The following is a 26,824-nucleotide window of genomic DNA, read 5'->3' on the forward strand; positions in this document are numbered from 1 at the left end:
AAAAGATTTCTCACCAGTTTTTCACTTGCACAGAGCAAAGCCTGTCTGAATGAAACGGTCAGTTTGAATCATCATCCCCACTAAGTAGCAGCGTAAGCCGTTGGTGTTTTACTCTTCTTGAACAATAAGAAACTAGGTAGGAAAGGCATCGCAGAGAATTTTTGCTGTGTTTCTAACGATGATGCAATCCATTCAGTCAGTGAAGAAGATGTTTATCTGTATGTACTTTGACCTGATAGTGGCCTTTATTTCAAATTATCTGTGATCCATGTAGCAAAAGTACACTGACTCTCTTTATAATCCTGTACTGAGTATATCACCACACAAAACATCCTGGGCATAAAATATTTACAGAAGAAACTGTGCATTCAAATACTCAAGGTATATTTTAAAATTAGTCGACAAGTCAATGTCCTGTCTTTTTCCCTACCTGCTCATTTCAACAGTGTTCCCCCGACCCTTATTGCCTAATCTGCAGTACAGCTTTAATGCTTCCTGTGTGCTCAACCCAGCAAAGGAGCAGAGGCTTGCTCCCTCAGAGAACCTCTGTGAGCTCTCTACTGGGCAAGGGTGGCAGGAATGTAGCTGCACAGATTGAATATAACCACGAGACCATCTTCATGTCTCTCGCCTTATGAGTTAATTAAAAGTGTGGATATCACTTTTTGTAACTGGTGATTTTTATAAATGTTCTTTCCTTCATAATTCTTCCAGTCACCCATCTCACAAAATCTTGAATATGCAATTACTCATAATGATGCATTACTGCAAATAGGATTCCCATTTCAAAATGCAATTTAATGTGAGTAAGTTGTTATTGAAATGTGATTTTTTTTTGTTCTGGAAAATAAATGAAAAATATGAAAATAAACTGACCTGTGAGCATTTTATTTCCTGCATCTTAAAAATTTTAGCTACATTTTTGGAAAACATAATTACATAATTAAGGGAGAGGATGGTGAACCCACTCTCTGGCAAAGTCGAGGGCTTTTTCTGGTAGAGGGAATTCAGTTCCATGATTTGACCAGAAGCCTGGGCAGGTTACATCATAGTTCTCAATATCCTCATAACAATAAGATAAAATGGAATAATGGCGTCTCTACATCACTGGCTCTTTAAGCAGATTAAATGGGGGTAGCGGCTATTGATCGCTGAATAGATCTAACTAGTAGCTGGTAGTAGTCAAGAGCACTTGTTTCCCGCTCTTATCTTTGTGTAAACAGGGGTTGAGATGAGCTTGAGGGCTCTTAGAACACTGCGCTGGAATCCGGATGCTCAGTTACCATCCTGGCTGCTGTGGACCAGGAGAGCGTTTGTCAAGGACACTATTGTAGGCTGTGTGCCATGGGTGGCGTCTGGTCTCTTCATTAAGTGGGTGCTCACTATGGCAGGGAGGAAAGAAGGTGGGCTCTCGACCCCAAACAGCCGCCTTGCAAACTTCTTAAGCTTCAGTAGTCTGGGAAGAGTCCACCGAGGAAGTGAGGGAGCGCAGCCTGCTTCTGTCACAGCAGGGTTTAAAGATCCTGTGCTCGGGTGCGCCCCAAGTACATTGTTCAGCATCAGTTTTCAGTTCACTACCTCCGTAATGAGAGAACAGTCATTTCGTGGCACAGTTGTTAGGGCAATGGAATAAAACTGAACCGCTGCACAGACAGCATCTCTCAGCCTCGGGGAAGAGGGGACAGGTAAGCTCCTATGTCTTCGTGTCTCGGGTGTGATGTCCTGGAAAACTCCCGTGTTTCCCACTAGCGCCCCTGACATCCGCAGAGAGAGAAGTACGAAGAGGAGAATCTGAGGACGCATCTTCAGTCAGATCATGGCAGCTCCACAAGGCAGCGGGGCTGGGAAGGCCCCGGGACACAGTAATGATGGTATGCCTGAGTCTAGAGCTGCTCAAAGGCCCACCGAGCCGGGGAGGGGCGGCCTGGGCAGTGTTTGGGGAGGTCGCCCTGGAGACGGCCTGGGTGCCCACGGGAACTACAAGACCAAGAGAGACCGAAGGCAGCAGCCAGTCTTCTGCAGCTCCACTGAGGACGATCCCAGGTCCAGGTGGTCCGGCCTGCCACCCGGCGCACAGCAGGTCAGTGTAGGCACTTGGGGACAGAGGGTCCAGGACAGAAGCCTGGAGAGGGAGTGGCCTATGTGGGGAAATGGAGATCTTTGCACTCAGCTCAACAGAACCAGAAAAAGTGGTCCTAAGTTTGACCTTCAAAGGATGATGCTCGACTCATCAGGGAAGCGCTGGTCGTCAGCGATCTCCGCTACTCACTGCACCTCTGGGACTTCATCTGGGGTCTCTCTAGGAAGGGCGTGCCTGCAAGCAGAGTTGGGACCAGGAATTCTCCGGAATTAGCAAGCGCGGGCCGGGTGGGGGTGGGGGTACACCCTCAAGTTGGGAGTGCAGTTCTTAGTTCTTCTGGAAGGGAAGAATCAGTGGAGTCACGCTTTAAACAGACGACTATTGAGTAGAGCAAAACAAATACTCCAAAGACAGACGGGCACAGGCTGCTCAGGGGGTAGGAGCCGCGCAGTGGGCTCCTCATAGTGGAATTCCAAGTTTATGAATATTTATGAGACGGGTGGCATATTCATGACGTAAGGTGGCGGATTTTTTCTCTCCAAAATTAGAGTAAACCTATTTTTTTTTTAAGCGAATTTCTTTCTATGGTTTCTAGAAAAGCTCCCAAAGAACGTCAAAATCACAAAACAACAAGGCTGGGCCCTTGTGCGTATACCTTCACCAGTGCGCATGTGTAGGAAGACACCTTGGGGCTTTGGCTTTTTGATGGAAAAATACAGAGAGTTCTGACCATCAGGAGACTCAGCTATTGAAATGCAGGGCTAACTCACCTTTTTGAGACTACTTTAGGCTCATGATTGACCTCATAGCTCAGTTAAGACTTTTTTTTTAAGTGAGGTTTTTACACTGAAGGATGGGGCGGCCGGGTTTTACAGCAGACTTGTAGCCTACACAATGGCAAACAGGACTCAACTCTGTAGAACTGCCTTCCCCATGAGAACTCTCCAGTTTGCCTGCTTCGGCCAAGCACAAGCTCTCGTACACATTGCCTTCCACAGCCACAACAGCAAAAATCAACTCGAAAACTTACACCAAGATTAGATGCAGAGTAATAATAAAAATATTGACTTGCGGTTCAGGACAGCATCTTTCTACAGACACCCATGGTGTCTTTCCACGGTGACTTTCTTCCTGCCCATCAGTTAAACATTTTGGCTACAGATTAATGTCTATGTGAATTAGTGTAGGCGGACTTTTCTTTCCTGTCTGCCAGTTCCCAAATAACCAACATGATGACTTAATATTAATTACAGATGCTTGGCCAATAGCTCAGACTTGTTACTAACTAGCTCTTACAATTTAACCCATTTCTATTAATAATTCTGTCACATGGCTTTACCTCTCTTTCATCTTGTACCCCGTTTCCTCTCGGCATCTCGCTGGCGACTCCTCTGATTCCACCCTCCTTCTTCCCAGTGTCTTTAGTCTGGTTCTCCCACCTAACCTTACCCTGTCCAGCTATTGGCCAGAAAGTTTCTTTATTAAACCAATCACAGCATAATTTGCATAGTGTACAGAAAAATAATTCCACAGCCAGTTAGGTACACTATTCACTATTGCATTAAAATAAAAAAAAAAAGACCTATTCCCAGTTGTACTGGCACAACAAAATAACTGCTTACACTACATATCACTGCTCTCAGGAAACCTCAGTCCCCATTCAAAAGGGTAACACAAGCAGCTGGGTCCTCCACCTGGGATGAAGTTTAGCCACAGAAACTAAAAGATTTTCATGTCTTTCTTTTTTTTTTAAACAACATTGTTTTTTCCTAGAGTGTGTTATGATGTCGGCCTTGGCTAAAGATAAACTGTTTCCTGCACTGAGGAAAAGAGGGAGTGGGTGCTCCCCAAGTAATCACGAGTTCCGACAGAAGGAGGGTCATTGGCGCGTCAGACAGTGAGTACCAGGATGTCTAGAGCCTCCAACTATGAGTAATGTTTACCAAGAGCCAAAACATTTTCCTAGGGATGGAAATGGGGGGGAATATGCCCTTAGTCTTTGTGAACGTATTTAAAATGGGAGGGAGGGAAGGAGTACATTGATCCTAGCAGCAGGTTTACTGCTTGGAAAACTACCTCTTGCTCTGCAAAAGAAAACAAAAACAAAAACCACCTGTACTGCAGACCAGCTGCCCTCACAAGTCCCTTAAATTCTCCTCAACATTGTAAAATTTTAGTTTGCACATTTTTGTAATCAGTAGGTACATATACATAGCAACTATTTAATACAAATTTTGTACTATGTTTTCAATCTTTGTCTATATCCTCTTAACTGGCTATATAATAATTTATGAATTTGTAATCAGGATCAGTTAATCATTCTCAAACTATTGGACATTTTCCATTTGTTTTCTTTCTTTTTTCACTGTATAATAATTCTCTACTTGGTTCTCAACAGTACAGTTAGTGAGCCAAAGTGAAATGAATCCATCTTTAATATTCCCACGGCATTCCATCTGGACGACTACTCTCAAGGAGATGAAACAAATGACCTGACCCAGTGGTCAAGCAATGTACGCCACAGACAGGGTTGAGGACACCCATGTTAACTCATGGCTGGGAAGCAGGAGCTATCGTGCTTTGCAGAACAGACCATAATTAATTAGGGTTGTGGAAACTGAGTCTTTTTATTACCAGGGTGATTCAATTTACACTCACACTTGTTTACAATCCCACTCTCAGGCCCACAAGTTTGTAGACTGTAAACACAGTCTCCCTCTCTGACATAGGGGAGCTGAGTATAACAGAACAACAAGCCCACCCTGAGTCAGAAGGATGCTACAATGATTAATTCCTGCTTCTAGTCCTCAGCTGTGCTGGCTGCCAGTTCTACACTATTACAAGTGTCCTCTCTGTCTTTTGAGGCTAGGGCACTGGTGATTAAACCCAGAAGCCCTTGCACACTACGTAAGCATTCTGCCACTGTGCTACACTCCAGCCCTCCTTTTGTGTTTTAGTTTGAGACAGGGTTGCCAAGTTGCCCAGAATGGCGTTGGATTCTCTCTGTTCCAACAGCAGGCTTTAAACTTTCCATTTTCTACTCTGTCACCCAAGTTGCTGATGCTACAGACCCGAGTCACCAAGGCAGCCGTGTGTTCTTTTCCAAATATCTTTAAAAAATAATTGTCCACCTAAATGCAGCTTGCTTGTTCATCGAGACCACTTAAGTAAGAATTTGATAGAATGTCCCCTTGGCTTTAAAACAATACCCAAATTCAAAGACCAGTGTAGCTTTCCACTTTCATTGATCTTTTCCAAAACAAAGTTGAAAGTCATCTAAAAACACTTGTTTATATTTATTTACTTAAGGGCAGGGAGCTGGCGTACCATGGCATGTATGTGGCAGTAAAGGGGCAACAGTCAGAAAGATGCTCCACTCTTTCCAGCACGAGTGTTCGGGATTGCACTCAGGTCATCAAACTGGTCACTAAGGGCCTTTATCCACTGCCATCTCATAGCCCTGGTTCACTCTTTCCAAACCACGATTCTTACGATATTGGTAATTCTCCTTCTTATGAGTCTTCAACCAGTAGAAAGGTTATGAAATCTTAGTGGCGATCACATGGAGACACGATTTGACATTAACAATGTGTCCGAAAATGATGCGTCTTTTTTTTTTTTGAAAATTATTTCAAAATAATTTTTTCAAAATCTAAATGTCAGTATTATCAATCATCTCCTGGAGGGCATTCAGGACCCGAACATTATCTCATTTAATCTCCTACATTGCTCTTGCTTGGCCACCCTCATTCTTGATATTTTACTGTGAAATAGCCGAGTCCTTTGGGTCAAATAACTTGTTACAATGGCCAAGATACAGCCCCAAATTTAGAGTATGACTCAAGAGGCAGGCCACAGATGCCTTCCAGTTCCCACAGCACCGTCGTCCTCACTCCTGCTGGCATGCTGCCCTCTGGCCATACCCTGCTCTTTCTGGATACTCTGCCTGGCCCCGGCCGCTGCTGGCTCGAACTCCACTCCTTATCTGAAATGCTCTTCTCTTTCCTGCTTTCTTTCTTTTTCCTTCCTCCTCTTCAGGAAGCTCACTAACTACCCAAACTTGACCACCCCCACCTTCAAACTAAGATGGAGGCTCTTTCTGTCTCTCATGCTGTTCTCCTCTTTCTTCATAGACTTGTATGTGTTGATTTCTTTTTTAATCTAGCTCCTTCAAGACACTGTGAATTCACTTGTCTTTGTAGCAGTAGACACATTAAGACGGAAGGCAAAGAAGAAGTAGAATGAAGGTAGACCTCTTTGGGGATGTGATATAAGATCAGCATGGATTTGCCCTTTCATCTGGAATTTTAGGTCTTCATTCCTCTACATTGCCACTGATGCTTAACTGTCATCCTGGGTGTAATAAACATTTGAAGTGCCTCCTGTGTTGTGAAAGAAAGATTGCATGTGTATTCAATGTAAGCATTGCCATCTGCTTTTAGAACTGGATCTTTTTTATTCAAGTTATGCTTTATAACATTCTCTTATGTGTCATTAAAGAAAAAAAGAAACATTATTTTATAAGATGGTGCCTTTGCTGCCCAGACTGATCATAAAGCCATTAATTATCTGAGTAGCTTGGATCAAGAAGAACCCCACTGCATTTAGCAGCCAAATGAAGCCTCTGAAGCTGGGCCCCCTTATCCTGCCCACCTAAAACACATGTTGGCTCGTGACTTTCCATGAACAGCTGTCATCCACCCCATTGAAAATCTGAACTTGGCTTTTCATGTAGACAGACAATTTATAAGAAGAGAAGTGGTAGCAGCAAACACTTACCGAGTCCTTATCATCAGACTCAGTCCTGCTTCCAGGAAGCTTTAATAGGCTGGCAAGCCACGGCCAAGAACCAAGTACAGTCTGAAACATGGCTGGTTATGGGGAGCTGGCAAGCAATGGCCAAGGACCAAGTACAGTCGGAAACATGGCTGGCTATGGTTTCCCAGCCAAGAATGCTTATTCCATAGCTGGAATCAAAATTTAAAGGAGCACCATTTTTGTGGCATGCAAATATTGGTAGAAATCCATAAATACAGTTTTTAGACCATGGCTTATGTGCTCAGTGCAGTGTCCCCACTGGCTTTGGGACCACAGCAGCAGAGACAGGCTACAGCAACAGGAAGCTTCTGGCCCCCAAACCTCTAAGTTCCCACTGTTTGACCTCTTCCAGAAATGTTGGTCGTGTCTCCTCTACTAAACAGATATGGGCATCAGCCCCATTTTCAGAGAAAGAAATGGCAGCTCCAGGATGCTGAGACTCTGAAACCACAGAGTTAGCAAATAGAAAAAAAGCTTTGACTAGCCAAATATTGTCATTGCACAGAAAGTAGCATTCTGTGTGTAATGTGCATGAGTGGCCCTGTCCCCTTTGTTCACCAGAACCTTGGGTTGCCTACTCATGCAGCCAGACAGGCATTTACAATGACGTTTTACTTACTGGAAACTCACCCTCTGGCTGACATTGGACAGCATTTGAATAGATGTTCTCGTCTCCTGTCCTTAAAAATGGAAACAGAAACCATGAGGTCAAATTACTTTCTATGGCTAATGTGACATGCTATTAGTTCAGAAGGCAGTGGTTCTACTGTGGGTTTGGGTGGACGCTGGAGACCACAGGGTCTTTGGCTGCAAACCTCTGTTCCCATGATTCATGGAACAAAAACTATGTGCACCCACCATTCTCCACCAGAATGTGTTGAAGTTATCCAGCAAAGCAGTCAGTTACACTATATTGGCTTCCTTCAGTTAGTTACCCACGATACTGTGAGCCTCTCGTACATGTCTGCTAGTGTGTCACACATTAGCCATAGAAAGGCACCAAAGGGATCAAGCATAAAGACCTTTGTTGTTCCAGTAAACTGAGAGCCACTTGGGAACACTGCCTAGCCAGCTAGGTATCTCAATGAATGACCCAATTGGAAAGCACTGCCCCCATGGACTTTGTAGGACCCTGCTTGGGCAGACAGTGGACAAGTCATTTTATATGGAATGAATTTATTCTAGGATTCCAGCCCATGAGCCCTCACATCAGAAGTGAGGTCAGGCTCTTCTTTCTTTTGATGCCTGAGGGAAACGCTAGAAGACAGAAGACCCAAGCTGGAGCATGTGTTAAAAGTGCCATCTGCATCAAGCTTCAGTACAGTTTTGTCCCAGGAAGAGAGGCTTAGAGAAGCTGAAATGTCATTTTTCTAAGTGAAGCACAATGGCCTCCCTGCACTTCTTTGTGAAACTATGGATTAAATAAAGGAGATTCTATTTTACCCCAATTTATTTCTATTAAATGGGGAAATGATAAATTATTTTTTAAGGCAGGCTGGCCTGTCACTCACTACGTGGACCAGGCTGGCCTCAAGTTTGCAGTGATCCTCACACAGCTGCCTTCTTGGCCCTGAGAGAAGAAGCATGCATCACCATGGCCTTGGACATTTGAGGGTTTGGGTTCTTGTGTCTGACATTGTTTTAGGAGAAAACTCTCTCACTGTAAAGAAGAGAGGAAGCTGATCCTTGTTCCACTTAACACCAATTTACTCCGGATGGAAGGCAGAGAATGGAAAGCTATAAAGCATGTAGAAGAAAACACAGGAGAATCAGTCTGTTCTAGAAGTAAGGCCACTTAACCCTCTCTCTCTCTCTCTCTCTCTCTCTCTCTCTCTCTCTCTCTCTCTCTCTCTCTCTCACACACACACACACACACACACACACACACACACACACACATACACACCACCACCACCACCACAACCACCACCACAGCACCACCACCACCACCATCACCACCGCCACCACCACACTACCACCACCACCCTGTGCTTCCTTGAATCCATAGTCCTCCGCCAGCCTCCCGAGTGTTTGGATTATAGTTATCCACCGCCATACCTAGTGGAAAGTTATATTAAACAAGATCCCGACGTAAAACCTAAACCAGAGGAAAACTAAAATATTTTTGATAAATAGAACTTCAATAAAATGTAGTATTTTAACAAAGTATATAATAATAATAATACAGTTAGTAGACTGCTAGATTATATATGTATATATGGAGTTGTGTGTTAACAATAAAAAAGGAAGACAGTTTTAAACAGAGTCAAAGTATATGACAGTGTCCAGAGGAAAACCCAAAGGGCACAAGCAGAGTAGGAGGCGATGCCCAAGCAGACTGGAAACCAGAGATGTGTAACTTAGAGCAAGGTGCCCTTCTGCACCTGTCGTGAGAGCGCAGCGCAGAGAGAGAGGATATCAAACACTACAGGGACAGGTGGGGATAGAAGTGGATCTGGCTATTCAGCACACATATCATGTGGACAATAATGATAAGTACATTTAAAAATAATAAAATGCAAGTTCTATAGAGGCAAGGCACTTAATTGCCTTTTGTGTCTCCTGATATGACATTTCAAAGACAGAATAGACCCTGGGCACAAAGCTGTCCTTCAGGAAACATTTTGATCAGTGAGTGAGCATTATTATTGCATTACATAAATTCTTGAGCAAGTGTGTCCTTTTGCTTTCAAATAAATTGGACTCACGAGTCCGTGTATATATGAAGTCCAGGGTAACTTTTAAGATGAATTTACAGCTTATGGAAAGCATCTCTCTGGGTGCTTAGCATGAATCAAGCTTCATTTTAGCCTCCTTGTTGAAAGTCTGTATCTATTCCAAAGACAAAAAGAAAGGGACAAGAAAGAAAGAAGAATGACAAGAGGAGGAGAGTAATTGTTTCCTTTGCACTGGAAATGTCATGACCGCCACACCCCTCATTGATGACTTCACAGTGAGGTGAGGTAGCCAGGGCTCAGATGCCCGCAGAATCACCTCTCATGATTGCAGTGTGGCTTTGAAACTATGCCTCATCCAGGGTCTGCAGGGGATTCTATTACCTGGCCTTGACCATCACCTCCCTTCCTCTCAGATGAGCACTAGCCCACACTCATGACTACTCTGTTCTGTCAATCACCACTCCAGATTTCCTTCAATCAGGCCAGGGCTAGACTTTTCACAAGAGGTAGGTGTATTCTTTGTCCTTCGAAAGCCACTCCTGTTCTTGACAAATACATCCCATGAGACGACACCTTCTGCTGTCCTCTCATTGCTTTAATTTGTGAAAAGTTTCAACTCCTGTTTCCACGATAACCTTTCTCTTTCTAGAAAGATGGAATGGGATAAAATGTCATAAAGCTGCATAATTTCTACAAAATTAATGTTTCTGAACAAGAAACACCATCTATCACTAAGAAAAGAACTGGCATGCTTTGGGTCTTAAACATAATCAGAAAATAAATCCATAGATAGGCTTAGTCCCCAATTAAGCAGTTTCTTTGTATATTTTAATCTTACTCCCCACATCATTTTTCTAGAGCATAAGAGTCTAATTTTCTTTTGTATTATCATCACTCTAGACTCTGTCTGACACTTTGTAGCAATAAATACTTGTTTCCTTTCTTTTTTAAATTTCTTTTGATTCCTTTTACATACCAACCTCAGATCCATACAGAACCTACAACCTTCTTTTCTCTGTGCACTGTGAAGTCTATCCACTGGGGGGCAGCACATGACTTTAATGACAAATCCCACTTTACTGAAGGCACACTTGAAACAGTAACTCTTATTTCAAAAAACCTGATTACGATTCTGTCCTCAAAACTAGTACATGCACTTCCAAACATGGATTTTTACATGAAATTTACACATTTTGATTTAAAAAAATACCTTTGTATAAAAGGTAGACATTCTTTCTCTTTTCCTGCTGGAAATTAGTTTGTTGAATGATTGCACCTGTTTTTAGATCAGATTTTTCAGCACATGCCCGATGCTGGTACTTGAGAACAAAGATTTGGAGGCCAGTCTAGTCTACTAGGCAAATCCCAAGCCAATCAGGACTACACAGCAAGACCTTCTCTCAATTAATCGATTATTAATTAAGATAAAATTGATTGTAGCATTCTCTTGGCAATGAGACTGTATGTTAGGAAGGATTATCGTTGGGAAGTTGGATCACAGAACTGGATCTCATCCACTTGTATTGTCGGGACATGTAGTCGATATGTTTATTGTATTTACACCTTCAGTTGAAAGTTTAAATGCACTTAATGAGCAACTCACATGCTCCTCTTTAGCAACTCAAGTAGCTTCAGTGGTGCTGCAGATCAACACAGACTGTTTGCACTTTTGTGTAAGCCTGGGTCCTGGACTGGCACTGCTAGATCCCTGCTTTTAAAATATGGGAGCTCTTTGATTTTTAAAAATTTACCACAGGGCTGGAAGGATGATTCTGTGGTTACGAACCACTGGCTGCTCTTTCAAAGGACCAGGTTTGATTTCCAGCACCCATATGGCAGCTCACAGCAGTCTGTAACTCCAGTCCCACGTGACCCAACACTCTCTTCTGGCCTCCGTGGGCAATAAGAATGCACATGGCTCACAGACATACATCCAGACAAAACATCTGTCCACAAAAACATAAAAATAACAAAAAAATAAAAATATACCTAACCCACATTCTAGTTTAATGTTCCTTTTAAAAAATTTATTTTTATTTTAGTTGCATTGGTGTTTTGCCTGCATGTATGTCTGTGTGAGGGTGTCAGATCTTAGAGTTACAGACAGTTGTGAGTTGCCCTGTGGGTGCTGGGAATTGAATCTGGGTCCTCTGGCAGAGCAGTCAGTGCCCTTAACCACTGAGTCATCTCTCCAGACCCTAGTTTAATGTTTCTCGCTCATACTGCAGTCATTGTTAATATCTTAATCTCCTCCTTAAGTCTTCACTCAGGTGCTGACTATATTATTTTAGTATTTTTTCATTCTCTTTTCTTTCTCCATTTCCAATCCATCACACACACACTAATGTACCAACTCTCAGACCTTGCTTCTTCATGATGAATAAAGAGCTAGCTTAGCTCCAGGGAGGCTCCACACCCACCCCTGTGTTAATTCCTTTTCTGTTGCTGTGAGAAAACACCATGATCAAGGCGTCTTACAGAAGGAAGGGTTTATCGGAGCTTATGGTCCCAGAGGAGTAAGTGTCCATCATGACAGCGAGGCAGAGCAGCAAGCAGCAGAGACAGCAGCTAGAGCCAAGTGCCGGGAGCTCACGCTGGGAGCCACAAGGACAAAGCAGAGAGAACAAAGTGTGAGTATGTGTGGCCTTCATTTCGAAAAGTCCATCACCTGTGACACGCTTTCTCCACCAAGGCTGTGCCTCCTAAACCTCCCCTAAACAGCCACCAAAATGTTCAAATGCCTGACTATAAGGGACATTCTCTTTCAGACCACTGCAGTCTTCATACTGTAAAACATACCAATATAAATACAGTGTTCAAAAGTAAGACTTCAGGCTAGAAAAATGGTTCAGTGGTTAAGATCATGGACAGGTTTGCCAAAGGAGCCAAACTCAGTTCCCAGCACCTGTAATAGCTCACAAACACCTTCAACTGCAGCTTCGATGCCTCTGGTTTCCATGAGTACCTGAGCACAAGCACACTCGAAGGCACCCCACCCCAACACACACACACACACACACAGACACACATACATAGACACATATACACAAATACACACACACACACACACACAGACACTCACAGGCACACATACATAGACACATACACACAAACACACACATACACAGACACACATACAGAGACACACACAGAGAGAGACACAAACACATATACAGACGCACACTTTAAAAATAATACTAAAGTTTCTTAAAATGTTTCATGAAGTTATAGTCCCCTGGAGACATGGTCAGCCTGAAGATGTTGAAAGCGGTAGGTTCCCCAAACATTTCCTCCATGTGGTCAAGGTATCCAGGCTTCTAGTAAAACACCTATGATCTTCTCCAGGATACATGGCCCCAGCAACACTGCCTGCAAATTCCCTTTCACAAAGCTTACTGTGGTGTATTTCCAGTGGATGCTGTGTCAACAAGAGTCTGTATCAGTTACAGCTAATGTTTCTGGTAATCCATTTTTCAAAAAATACAAAATAGTGCCCTAACAAAATAGAAATACAGAAAAGAAGCCCAGTGGGTCAGTTTAGAGGTCGAGGCTCCCATTGTTCTGATTCATCATCTAAAAGGTCAGGAAGCTGCTGGGACCCTTACCATCACACACAATCTAGTGACAAAGGAAACTGAGGACAAGCTCCTATTGGTTAACTACAAAGTTGTTGATTTGGAGTTTTGTTGTTGTGTTGTTATGTTTTGAGAAATCTTTCTCAATTTTCTACCCAAACAGTTCAGGTTGCATCACAGTGGTTCACAAGCCACAGAACCCCAGCAGCAAAAAAGGGACTGAGGATTTGCTTTGCATTTAGACAGAAGGCTTCCCACAGTTTAGGGCTCTGTTACCAGAAAAGAGAGGAACATTACTGAAATGAAAATGACCGTCCCTGCCACATGGTAATTAAGAGTTCCCTTGTAATAGTGGGATATTGAGAGCAGCTTAAATGGCCTGGGGAAGTAAATGGTTAACAGTGTTTATCCAAGCCCTGGGGTTAGTGACATGGAATTTTACTCTCCACTTTTCCTGGGTTTTGCATGTTTTACAATGAGCATACACTATTTACATGATTACTGCGGAAAGGAAAAGACCCTGGGGGCTTGGGAGAAGCTCAGCAGGTGGGGCCCTCTCCACCCAAGCATGAGGACTGGAGTTGGGATTCCCAGAATGCATAAGCCAAGTGGATATGAGGACTACCTTGTAATACTAGGGAGCTGGCAGAGAGGGCAAAGAAGGGAGACACCCCCACACAGCGAGCTACCTAGCCAAACTAGAGGAACCAGGGAACTCAGCAAGAGACCCTGCCTCAATAAGTAAGGTGGATAGTGGAGTGGGAATTCATTCCACCAATTAGCTTTGAGATAGAAGCCTTAGGGTGTGGTTTCTGATCCCCTACGTGATCACTTAAAAGGGGGGGGGGGTGTCACGCTCTTCTTCTTCTCCTCCTCCTCCTTCTTCTTTTTCTTCCTCCTCCTCTTCCTCCTCCTCCTCCCCTATCCTTCTCCTCTTCCTCCTCCTCCTCCTCTTTGTCCTTCTTCTTGGTGTGGATTCAGACTACTGGATCCATTCACTCTCAAGCAGAACAGACAGCAGCTGTTCACCTGGTTCTGTGTTCATAAGGGTATCTTTCCCTTTACTACTTTAATAAATCCTTGTTACCCCCTTAAACAGACTTACCTGGATGTCCTGTAATAGGAGAGAATCAAGGAAGACACCAGGCACCAACCTCAAACTTCTACACGTATCTGTGTGCACTTGCACATACACACACACACACCCTCACACATACACGTGCAAAACAAACAAAAAAGGCCCCAAGAAACCATCCTCAATAATTCAAAAACAGAGAAGCCTGTGAAACTTCCAATCTGTACATCAGACTTCAACCTTTGGGTTTTGTAAGCCACCCAGTAGACACAATCTTCATAGTAATAATATCATAATGTGCACCGACTACTAACCTTTAGTAACACTGAGCAGAACAATAATGAGGATAATGGTTCCTTTTGAATTTTAAACCCAGCTAATTTGAGTTGTGCACCAGCTCTGTTTTCTGGGACTTTTTAGTGTGACACCTGTAGAAAACAGAGAAGCCTCCCACATGCTGTGCACACACACATGTCTGAATTGCAGCCATTGATACCTCCAGTGGTCCTTGCCCCTTTTTCATTCTGTCTGGTATAATCATACTAGACTGGCCGAGCGGTGGTGGCACACGCCTTTAATCCCAGCACTTGGGAGGCAGAGCCAGGCGGATCTCTGTGAATTCAAGGCCAGCCTGGACTACAGAGTGAGTTCCAGGGAAGGCGCAAAGCTACACAGAGAAACCCTGTCTCGGAAAAACAAAACAAAACAACAACAACAAAAAAATCATACTAGACTTTTCTCCTGGGAGATAAATGGGATGTTTGAAATCAAAGCCTGCCTTTCCTACGCGTGTGACAGGAAGGCCTTGGCCTTATTTGTTTTCTCTCTAACATGGACCGAGTGATGGCTTCTTTACATTATTGAGGGACATCGAAAAGAGAAAATGAAAGAGCTGCTAGGGGTAGTGTTGCCAGATTGAAAGCAGCATGCATAGTACTGGGCACACAGACTTATCAGCAAATCTCCATCTCCACGCAGCTGGGTTGCATTTCATAGGCAGGGGCTGTCTATCGTCTTTGGTCCTGCCCATAACACCTGTACCCACAATGGCCTAACAGGTTGGTTGCTACTTCAAACGGCAGCAGAAAACTGAGAAAAGCAGGTGTTAGAAGGAGGAAGGTGGAATTGCCACCACAAAGATGCATTGTGACAAAGGCAGCCAGAATGTCATCATGTTCTTGGCGCTTGTGAGTGAGCTTTAATTTGTTCCATAAACTGTACTGTACGAAAGGACTTTTCAAACTAGACAAAATGTGACTTTCTTGAATTGTCAATTTATAGATCCCACTAATTCCAACCATCTGCAAACTGAGTATTTTATACTTCTCACAGACAGCAAAAGAGAAAAAAAACCCCAATAATTAAAATAATTAATTTATTAATAATAATAATAATAAAAATTAAGACCAGCCTTGTCTACATAGTTGGAGGTCAACCAGGGCTACTTAGTAAGACCCTATCTCAAAAACAAACAAAATCTGGATAACACTTTGTTATTCAATTAGAGCAAAAAGGTAGCCTTTACTCAGAGAAACAGTCACTCTGAACACACATTCACATCCACCGATACAAATGCACAGAGAGAGAGACACACACACAGAGTGGGCGGGGGCAGAGTGACGGGAGGGGGTTACATCATTGCCTTTGAAATGGCATCTGTCTTAACCTCCATCTTCACAGGTGGAGGGAAGCTGGGGTAGAGCGCTGTAGGTTCATTAGTCCCACTTGGTTTTCTCTGAGCTAGGTTGAATTACAGGGTGCGGGAGGCCCACTGGGGGCTCCTCCTTGCTTGGCTTTCTCGTTCAGCACCTGGATCAGCTCAGATTGCCTTGGAGACCAGTCCTTCACACTGAAAAGGCAGCTGACATTGATTGACTCTTACAGTATGGGTGACTTGTGGTTTCTCTCACCATATAGATGACTGAGTTTCCCATTTCTTTTTTATTCTGAAGGGATTTGGGGGAACTTATCACAGTGAGCTTTGTATAATACCCTTTGTCTGTGCGGATTTGTTTCCCAACACTGTAAGCTTCTTTTTACACCCCCAAGTGCCATTTGTGAGCTTTGTTTACTGTGGGATATGCTTTTGTGTCTTTGTTAGGGACTCCCTTGGCGATGGCTTTTGGAACATGCACTCCACTACATAGATCAGCCCAGGAGCACCTGCTCTGGACTTTCACCATGACTCTGAGACTCCATCCCAGGAACTTATCTACATTTCAGCATTCCCATCTCTGAAGTGTTTCAGACTTTAAATATGCCATTGGGCTATTTATATGGGGTTTATTGGAAACGTTCAGTGGATTCTGTGTATGCACACATACTCCCTTAAAGCAATATTATGTGTTGTTAACATTTGTGACGATTGTGATTACTATTGTTTCCTCCTTTGCTTTCAGTTCCCACAGTACTGTGTCCCACACGGATGAGCCCAGCCGGCCTGATGAAACCTCCCGCCTTACAGTTCGCATGGAAAACACATACCAGTTAGGTGTGCTGCCCATACGCTAAACTTCTAATTCAGTGGCCTGTGCTAATTTAACTGGAGCCTGGTATTGGCTTCAGTCCTAGATAAGTCCCCTTAATTTGAGAGGGTCTGTGGTAAGTGAGAGTTCTGGTCTCGCTTTGCAAAATCGAAGCAAAACTTACTTCCTTAAAAAAAAAAATCAAAAACAGAAAACAGGGTTTCCTAAATTTCAAATGAATCTCTGGATGCCACAAATGTCTACAATATAATAATATAGGGTTGAATTCAGGTTCATTGGGTATTCATGGATCGACTATGCACATGTGTGTGAAAGAGATGTACATGGATGTTTATCCTTCAAAACCAATCAATGTTGTGGATGGTGGAGAAAAAAAAAAAAAAAAAAAAAATACCTCCTCGGTGCAGAGGCAGATGACTGTGGTTCCCTGTTGACAGAGATGTTTATCTACTGCCATTGAGGTTCTGGGTCTTTGAAAACAAAGAATTTCACACCTGCCCTTGTGTTCCCAGGTGGAGTCCACAACAAATACCTTTTCCCACTCTCATTTCTTCACAGAACTACTTGTTTTCTTTAAGTGTATGCCTACCTATGATTATCTGAATTCATATATAATTGCCAGCCTACATAAATTCCATAGAGACTTACCAAAGAGCAAAGAAGGACTCTGTGGACCAGGGTAATTCCACCTGTGGCCTGTTAGCCCCAGGAAAATTATAACCATCAGCCTACCCTGCTAGACCTTACCACCAGTTTTCTTCAATGATCCCACCACTATTGGAGTAAGAAACACTGCTTCTCCTTCCTTCCCTCTCATGGGCCACACTCTCCGTTCATTTTGAGAAGCTGTAATTACTTAGATAAAAGAAGGCCAAGCACACTGTAACTTTAGAGGCATTTACATGATATGAATATTGTGGTGGCTGACTGCCACCCCCACTCCAATACTACAGGCCCCAGAATTAGTCTGGTGGCATTTCGCATTGTTCATGGTGGACAGTAAATGTTCCGACCATCCATTATGCTTTTGTGGCATGCCCAAGTCCAGGTGCTGGCCCCCAGCCCTGCTAGTCAGCGACCTGAGTTTGGGTCAAGTTTTCTCCAACTTTCAACCAAAGTTTCTATCTTTTTCTGTTTGGCTTTTGGGGTATTTGTTTTTGTTTTTGAGACAGGTTTTCTCTGTCTAGCCCTGACTCTCCTGGAACTTGTTTTATAGACCAGGCTGGCCTCAATCTCAGGGATCCACATCTTTGCCTCCTGAGTGTTGGGATTAAAGGTGTGTGCCACCACTGCCTGGCTTATCAACCAAAAGTTCTTACTCACTGGCAGCCTGTGACTTTGAGTAAAGTGTGCTGAGGAAAATTCTGGAATCCCATCACAATAAGACAAAGCAATTTAAATGCAAATGCCTGTGGGGTTTTTTTTTTTTTTTTTTTTTTTTTTTGTTTTTTTTTTTTTTTTTTTTTTTTTTTTTTTTTTTTTTTTTTTTTTTTTTACAATTTCTTCAAGCAAAAAAGTTCCAGCAGTGCTGACCTTCCGATCAGGTGACTATCACCAGCACCCTTCCACCCCCTACCTCCAGCCAGAACTACATCAAGTTGATATAAGAAAATCTTTACTAAAGGCCTATGAGTACCTTTCACAGGCAAAATAAACCCAAGAGCAAGTAGTATTGGAAATAGAGTTTAGTTATTAGTAGAGCTGACTGGCTGCTTTGAAAAGCAGACTTAATCTAGCATGAAAGGCTGTTATCATTGAGGCTGGAGGGATGGTTCAGTGGCTAAGAACTCGCCACCACTGCTATCATATCTGCGTCATCTAAACACATCTTAAGTTACGGTGTGTTTGTCTTTTTATCAAAATGATTACAGCTACCATAAGTGAAGTGAAACATGAATATAGTCCATGAGGGGAAAGAAGAATAGGAAAGGGAAGCTGTGTTTCTTAGACAAAGCACCACTTACCTTTGCTCACTAACCACAGAGAGGAGCGGATGGAAGAAAATAACAGGCTCTGGAATCCAATATGAGCTTGAACACTAGTTTCAACAGTACCCGGGAAGGTGGCATTTAAGCAAAGCACCCTGGAATCTTGGCTGCTGTGTGTGTAAATAACATGATGGTCTGCAGATCGTAGGGATGCTGTGTGAGTCGGTGCTGTATGTCTGTTGCTTCCCATTCACTATAACTGCTGCTAAAAGGGGCAGGACTTTCCCAGGGATCACCAAGCACGAAGGCCTCTTGTTTTATTCAATGTGATTCCCATAACTTATGGACTAGGTTCTGCACCTGGCTTTTTTTTTTCTGGAGCTCAGGTTAAAATTAGGTAGCAAATTTTTTAGAGATGGTGACTATAAGTATCATATCAGTGAAGAGCTTTGAGTTTATTTTCTCATACTGTGACAAAATCATAGACGAAAACAAAGTAAGGAAGAAAGAGTTTGTGTGGCTTGTGGTTTAAGGTTCATGATGAGGACGGCACAGCTGTAGGGGCTGCTTGCTCACATGTGGGCAGATCAGTTAGAAAAAGAGAGAAATACGGGTGACAGGGTGGCTTTTTACTTTTCCCCTTCTCGTTAAGCCTGGGACAGTAGCCAATGGGATGGTGTCATCCATTTAGATTGAATCTTCTTTCCTCCATTCATCTTCTTTGGAAAAACACCTTCAAAGACATGCCATGCCAGGTGAGCCCAAGCCCAGGAAAGTTGGCAGTGAAGGACACTCACCATAGTAGCCAACTTTGCCACCACACAGACAGACAGTAAATGGGGCCAACATGATGGAAACTATTGATTGGTGGGAAGAGGAGGAAGAGGGTGAGAATGAGGGGCAGAGGGAGGGAAGAAGAAAGGAAGAGAAGGAGGTAGAGAAAGAAGGAAAGAAAGACTCAGGCTCAGTTTCTATGAGTTTCTCAATCCCCATCTCTGGTATCAAGTTTTCTTTGCTGGAACCTGTTGATCCCTTAGGGTCCTTTCTGTGTGTGTGTGGGGGGGGCATCAAGCATCCCACTTACATCCTCTGCCATCTGCAGCCTTTGAGCCCTGGCAAATCCTCTTCTACCCCTTCCTTCAAGAGACGGCAACCTCAATCACTATCTAAGGAGTGTTTTGTGACTTGGTATGCGCTGTTCTAACCATTTAAAATATAGTTCATCTCCTTGAACCCTAGCACAAAATAATGTGAAGTAACTCCTTCTTGGTTTCGTTTTAGTCTCCAATGGCTGCAGCTGGCCTCAGACTCACTACAGTGCCAAGGACACTTTGAAGTCCTGGCCCTCCACCCGCACCTCCCAAGTATGGAATGACAGGCTTGTGACACCAGGCCAGACTTAGAGGAATTCCTGTTAGCCCAGTTGGGGGAAGTTGTGGCACAGCTTGTTGGTTTTGCAATTCTCCCTTTAATCTAGTTTTTTTTTTTCTTTTTAAGTTTTATTCTCATTTTTCAGATCTTTTGAAATCTAAAACATTTTCCTCCTTAGGGGGGAAAAATGTCACAAAACGAAGAGGACAGAGTTTGTTGATTGCATTCGTTGTCGCTCTAAGAAGCTTTGGGAGCTTGTCTTGCCTTGTTTCTGTCTCTTTGAATGTCAGTGGCTCAACCTGAGCGTGGTGACAGATGATTCCGGATGGGTAGGGAAAAGACCACTGGGATATAATAAAGAATGAGTTTTCATTACTGTATAGGAAAACAGTTTTAAGGACAGAATCATGTTTGTGAGCTAAAAGGATGTGCAGTGTTCAGAAAGGACTTGGCACAGCAGCAGACCCTGGGAGCTCCTGGGAACCAGGCTCCTTCCCCTACTTCTGACTTCCTTCCAACCTGGAGGAAGCGTGACCTCTGGCAGTTCCTAAGGGTTAAAAATCACAGCTTTTCCTACAAGCAAGAGGCTGGTTTGTTTTTATACCTACTACTGCTTTGAAATCAAACTTTTAAGGAAAGGCTGCTGGGCCCAGCCTAGAGCTGTGTCACCCCTGAGCCAATCACCTGTGCTCCACCCTTGGGCCATTGTTTGGAAGTGACAGAGTTCCCTGTTCCATGAAGACAAGAGGAAGAGGATCCGTTTAGCAGGGTAGATGCTGCTCCCGTGGTGAGAGGAGGCAGGGGAGCACTGTGCTGACCAATATATCTGCACTAGAAGAATTACCCATTTTCTGAAAGCAATAATGAGGACAGGTGGGTTAACACAAGGCAGAACGGGTACCCTGGGAATAATACTGGTCAAGTAAGGTCACGTGATATGAGTGCTTGGTGGGAGGAGTGGGAATGGAAAAGGATGGGGTATCTCTCTGAATGACAGAATCCATTTCATGTAGCCCAGACCAAGTGGCACGATTTTTCAGTATTTTCAACACGAAGGGGAAAGTCACCTTCAAATTTGACTTCACGTAAGAGTATGCAGGTAGAAATATTTTTAAAGATATTTTATTAAGTCTCGGAGAATATCATCAGTCATCGTATTTTGATCAGCTTAATTGCCAACTCCTTCCTTCCCCTAACCTCCTCCCAGGTCCACCTCTACCCCAAACCCCAATAACCGATTGACTCCAATATGTGCTGTCCATGTACTCCTGTGTGGGGGACCACCCTGTGGAGCATGGTAAACTATCCTTAAAGAAAAGAGACTGTCCCTCCCCACAGAAGACATCAACTACCCTAGCTCCTCAGTTAGAGGGTAGAGCCCAATGAACACCTTATACAAATCCATAGGAAGGTGACAGAGAGACCTGTGGGCACCTTGCTATAGGGGAATTTGTCTCTGATAGTCTCTGGCCCCTGGGATCAGGACTAGTCATCCACATGTTGGTAACTGCTTGAGATTTCTGCTGAACAGATGTTTGAGCTGTTAGAGTCATTGTATCATGTTTTCTTTTCCTTACTCCTTCCCCACCTGATTCCCCCCCCCACACACACACACTCCCCCTTTTTTTTTTAACAGAGTCTCACACAGCCCAGGCTGGTCTCACACTCATTATGTATCCAAGGCTGGCCCTGAAATCCTGATCCTCCTGTCTTCACCTCCCCAGTGCTTAGATTATAGGCATGCGCCACCATGTCTGACTTTCCTACCCTGATTTAAATTGAACTAAACCATTCTTATATCATCAAAATAAAAATTCTCTTTAATGAGCCTTAGAGGCTGACCTCACTGGACTACAGTCATAGGCCGTAAACTTCTCTCGAGGAAAGCCAAGGAAACTTCCGCAGGAATGAAAGGGGTGTGAGGCCTAGGTTTTACCTCCCTGGCTCCCTGCCACGGCTTCATCTCAGACTGGTTACATCTCTCAGCCAAGGGACATTGTGCTCTTTAGGGAGCCATGTCCACGCAGCCCTCCTGGGATCTAATCTGAGCTCCCTTCTGGATTGCTCAGGCCTGGGGTGGCATGCTTCTTCTGGTGGAAAGGAACAACCCTATCACTTGTGACTTCTTTCTCTCTTAGACATCCCAGAGGGGACTTTCATTAAATCCTCTAGGAATTGTCCTAACTCTAATGCACCTTTTTCCCTTAGCCCCTACGTGACACAGGCATATGGATAATGTTAACTACTAAAAGAGAATTGGATAGCATTCTTGATTCAGACTCTTCCTCTTTATCAATTCAACAATAATCCAGCCTCTACACACCAAGCTGTGGCACCTTGTGTATGCCATGTAGTTGCCTGGGCAAATCACAGAAGGAAAATGCAGCTAATTCCAGGGTTACCTCACTGAAGCTCACTTATCTGATGCTTTGATCAAAAATGGATGAGATGTGGTTGAGAATACAAATTTTAAAGCCAGATAAATCTGGGCATCCATTCCTAGTTCTGTTACTATGTGATTCTGGGCTTCCACCTCTATTTTCCCATCTGTGGGACAGATATAACTGTGAGAGTCCCCTCAAAGATCTACAGAAAGCTATCATAAGGTAAATACATGCTTGTTACAGTCCCTGACACATAGCATGTGATCAGTAAACAGTAACTATTGTTTGTACAGTGATTATTATCTATAAGATGTTTAAGTCTACTGAAACCAGAAATTATCCCTAAGCATCAAATTAGACTCTCACGGGGATAAAACCCTGTCATGCTTACATTTCTTTTCAATTTTTTAGCAGTTTACTATGTTTATTACATTGATTCCTGTGTGTACATTTGCGCACATAAGCATGCTGGGTGCACCACAGCTCTCACAGGGAGGCCAGAGGACAGTCAGAAGCTGGTTCTTTCTTTCCACTTTGTAGATCTCAGGGGTTAAACTCAGATTATCAATCTTGTCAGCAAGCACCATTACCTCCTGAGCCAGCTCACTGGCTCCAATCTTACTTCGATTTCACTGGAGAGAATTGCAGGTATGCCTTATAGCTGTTTTCAAGTGGGTTGGGATCCAGGGGACCCATGTGTCTGGAATAAGTGAGAGGTGTTTTCTTTGCGTGTGTTGTTTGGTTTTGGTTGATTATTAATTAACTGCATCTGCTTCCATAAGTTACTGGATAAAGGCTCTCTGATGACAATTAGGGTAGTCACCAATATGATTACAGTAATGGTCAGTTCAGGCATCCTCTCCACTATTGCTAGGAGTCTTAGCTGGGGTCATCCCTGTGGATTCCTGGGAGTTTCCCTGGCACCGGGTTTCTGCTAACCCTGAAATGCTCCCCCATCGGAACGTTTCTTTTGTTACTCCCCACCTCTGTCCAGCCCCCAACCCGCCTCTTGCACCCTCAAATTTTCACCTCCCCATCCTCCCTCCACTCTTTTACCCAGGAGATGTGAGAGGCGTTTTGTGCCCCCAGTGAGATACGAGAGGGAAGAGTACCTGGAAAAAGACATTTGAGCCAGAATTGAAACTTGAGTAGATATTTCTTAACTGAACAGATGGGGAACGGTGCTCCATTTGAAAGAGTGGGCAAGGGTAAAGACACACAAGCATCTTTAAATGACAGATGGAGCCCATGAGACTGGAGCAGCATGCACGTGGGGAGTTATGGTGGCTGAAACAAGGTCACAGGACCAGTAGGCACACAACTATAGGCCCCATGAGGAAAATTCCATTTTAAGATCTAGGTTTTTCCAAGCAAATTTTCTGACTGCAGTGTGATGGACCAGAACGGTGTGGGTGGGGTGTAAACACTGAGGAGCCAACTAGAAAGTGTTGAGGCTTTGAAGTAAGCAGCCACCCAGCACCAGCAATTGACAAGGACAAGCTTGTGGTGCTGAGATCAGCAGAACTCACTGCACTCGACAGGTAGCCCAGTAAATTCAGAGCGTATTACCCTCCTTCGCTCAGAAAAGCCTGACATGCACTCGGACTTGTAGCTTCCTTAGCTGGAGTTCACCCAGATTACTAAAGGGCTTCAGGTTTCAGTGTTGTTTTTATGAACCTTATAAGGATAGGTGGATGTGGTTAGAAATGACTTCTAAAGGAATTCCATGTTTATCTCCAGGTCCCACGAAACATTTTCCCGTGGCCACTGTCAATCGTATTTTGAAAGATGTACTAACTGCCCATCTACAAGAAGCAGAATATGACCCTGAATTCTGCAGACAGATGACTAAAACGATTTCTGAGGTACAGTACAGTTTTCCCAGTGTTAGCTATAACCACAGCATTTGCTGAAAGACAGCCCACTTTCTTCTTTGTGAGGGGGAATTAATATCTGAGATCAGTTAAATGGCATACTTACATTTTATGAATATAGGTATTAGATCAAACACTATATATGTGCATAGGTACATGTTGTATATGATAAGCTCTTGTCTAAAACCATCATTATGTATGTAATTTGTAACTAATTTATTGCTTTACAAAACTGTTGCACATCTTTTTTAAAATAAGATTCATATTTTTATTGATTTTTTTTGTGTGTATGTGTGTGTGTGTGTGTGTGTATATATGTGTGTGGTGTATGTGTTCCATGTGTGCAAAGGCTGGAAGAGGTCCGAAGAGGATTTCAGATCTCCTAGAGTTGAAGTTACAAGCAGTTATGAACTGCCTGGTGTGAGTTGTGGCAACCAAACTGTAAGAGCAGAAAGTGCTCTTAACTGCTGAGCCATCTTTCCAATTTCATGACACTTAAAAAATAATCATCCTGTGTATTTGTATAATGAGTATGTATGGTTTGTGTGCATGTTTGTGTGTGTGTGTGTGTGTGTGTGAGAGGGGAGAGAGAGAGAGAGAGAGAGAGAGAGAGAGAGAGAGAGAGAGAGAGAGAGAGAGACTTTGGGCATAGACACGCCACTGCACACGTAGAGGTCAGAGGACAATCTTGGGTATTAGTCTTCATTTCCACCTTGTTTGAGAATGTGTCTCTTTGTCGTTCACCATAGCATAAGCCAGGTTAGCTGGGATGGTCCTGTCTCTGCCCCCATCGCCCTGCAGGTTTGCTCTAATTGTAAGTGCCTACTACCATACCTGAATTTTACTTGGGTCTTGGGGACTTGAACTCAGGCCCTTACACTTGTACAAGTGCTTTACCACAAGCTGTCGCCTCAACCAAAAACCGTTTCACTATTATTTTTGGAAAATACGCAACATTTTAAGGACCGTTTTCTCCTTGCCACAGCAACTTCTTTGAGTGCTATCAATTATACATATCCTGGTCTTTAAATACATTTCTACTTTTACTAACTACAGTGCACTTATGATGGCCTCTTCTGCTTTGGTTTTCATAACAAACTCCGGGATAAATATTCAATTCTGTTATGTTGCGGGAGATTTCAGAATGTTTTCCCATTAGCTATAAAAACACAAAAATAACCTTGGTTACAGCATTCTTTAAAGGGGAGCCATCTTTAATATAGATTTTCATAGGGTATAATCGTCCCTTGAATTCTGCTCTGCAGATGACAAGCTTTCTGTGTATCTTAGAAAATGTCAGCTTATTGCTAATGTTGTTATTTTGTCCCTGGATTCCTGTCCCATGAGGATAGTACTTGAAAGAGAGTTTACTTATGGTTCTGAGAGATACTGGAAGTACCAACAATGCACATGCTATTTTCTTTTAAAAAATTTCTTTAATTTTTTTTTAAATTAGCCTACAAAGTGATGTGCTTCATTATGGCTTTTTCACACACACACACACACACACACACACACACACACACACACACGTCATTACACTCCCCTCCTCCCTGCCTTCCTCCTCCTGGTCCCCTCCATCCTTCTCAAATTATTCTTTCGTGTTTAACAATTTTAAAATTTAATGTGACTAACCACCCCCCCCCTTTTTTTTTTAAACAATTTCTAGGTTATTAAAGCCCGGGTCAAAGAGTTAATGATTCCCCGGTATAAACTAATTGTGACTGTTTACATTGGACAACAAGATGGTCAGAGCATACTTATTGGCAGCAGGTGCCTCTGGAATCCTAAAAGTGACACCGTTTCATCCTACACTTTCAGAAATTCTACCCTCTTTGCACTTGCAAATGTCTATGCGGTTTACTTTGAGTAACTGAAAATGAGAAGGACGGTCCTGGTATCATAAAATCGTCGAACAGGCTGTGTCTCTCTATTCACAAAAGTTCTATGGGCAAAACCCGTGAGAAAGAAACAAGACGAATATCGCAAACAACTGGAAGTTTCCATCACTCTTGTGAGGACTTGTGGAGGGAGGGGAGCCCAAGAAAGAACCTTGATTCTCCAAAACAGAAGTTGAATGTGGTCCACATAAACATAGATGCTGACTAAATATTACTTTGGGTACTAATTGTTTTGATTTCTCTTTTAGTTGGAGAGATAGAAGTCCCTGGACCACTTTTTGATAAGGTTCTAGAAATATACAGTAATATATTCTGGGTATATATTATATATAGGACAGGATAATTCAACATGGTACACAAAAATGATAAATGTTAATATACTTCAGTGCTGCATATGAAATAATACTGGTTTTCATTTTACATTTAATAAATTGAGCAGCATTCATTAACTGCAATTACTGTTACATGTACCTGACAGCTGGAAGTGCTGAGGTAGAATTAATGATTTCATAATAATTACCATAGTCCCATGGGGCTACAAACTAAATCTAGACGCTCTTGTGGGTTGCTTGCACTTTACAAAATTACAGGAGAACTGAACATTGGCTCTTCAATAATGGAAACTGTAAAGTGACTACAGGCTTTTAAGGACAC

General features: G+C 43.1%; 1 protein-coding gene across 5 annotated transcripts; it reads left to right on the plus strand.

Annotated features, from left to right (window-relative positions):
* The first annotated feature begins 1,973 nt into the window (after positions 1 to 1,973).
* On the plus strand, positions 1,974 to 26,397 carry Dynlt5 (dynein light chain Tctex-type family member 5). 5 transcript variants are annotated; one of them, XM_037202743.1, is made up of 5 exons: positions 1,974 to 2,080; positions 3,854 to 3,977; positions 16,626 to 16,717; positions 24,136 to 24,260; positions 25,939 to 26,397. In XM_037202743.1, the coding sequence occupies exons 2-5, from the start codon at positions 3,862 to 3,864 to the stop codon at positions 26,140 to 26,142; spliced, it is 537 nt and encodes a 178-aa protein (XP_037058638.1). In that variant the 5' UTR covers positions 1,974 to 2,080; positions 3,854 to 3,861; the 3' UTR covers positions 26,143 to 26,397. The 5 variants fall into 5 exon arrangements, with proteins under 5 accessions (XP_037058638.1, XP_037058641.1, XP_037058639.1 ...); XM_037202744.1 differs by lacking the exons at positions 1,974 to 2,080; positions 3,854 to 3,977 and adding exons at positions 9,481 to 10,082; positions 12,057 to 12,206; XM_028887684.2 differs by lacking the exons at positions 1,974 to 2,080; positions 3,854 to 3,977 and adding exons at positions 10,000 to 10,082; positions 12,029 to 12,206.
* The last annotated feature ends 427 nt before the right edge of the window (positions 26,398 to 26,824 follow it).

This window comes from Peromyscus leucopus, chromosome 2, assembly GCF_004664715.2.
Source record: "Peromyscus leucopus breed LL Stock chromosome 2, UCI_PerLeu_2.1, whole genome shotgun sequence".
NCBI lineage: Eukaryota > Metazoa > Chordata > Mammalia > Rodentia > Cricetidae > Peromyscus > Peromyscus leucopus.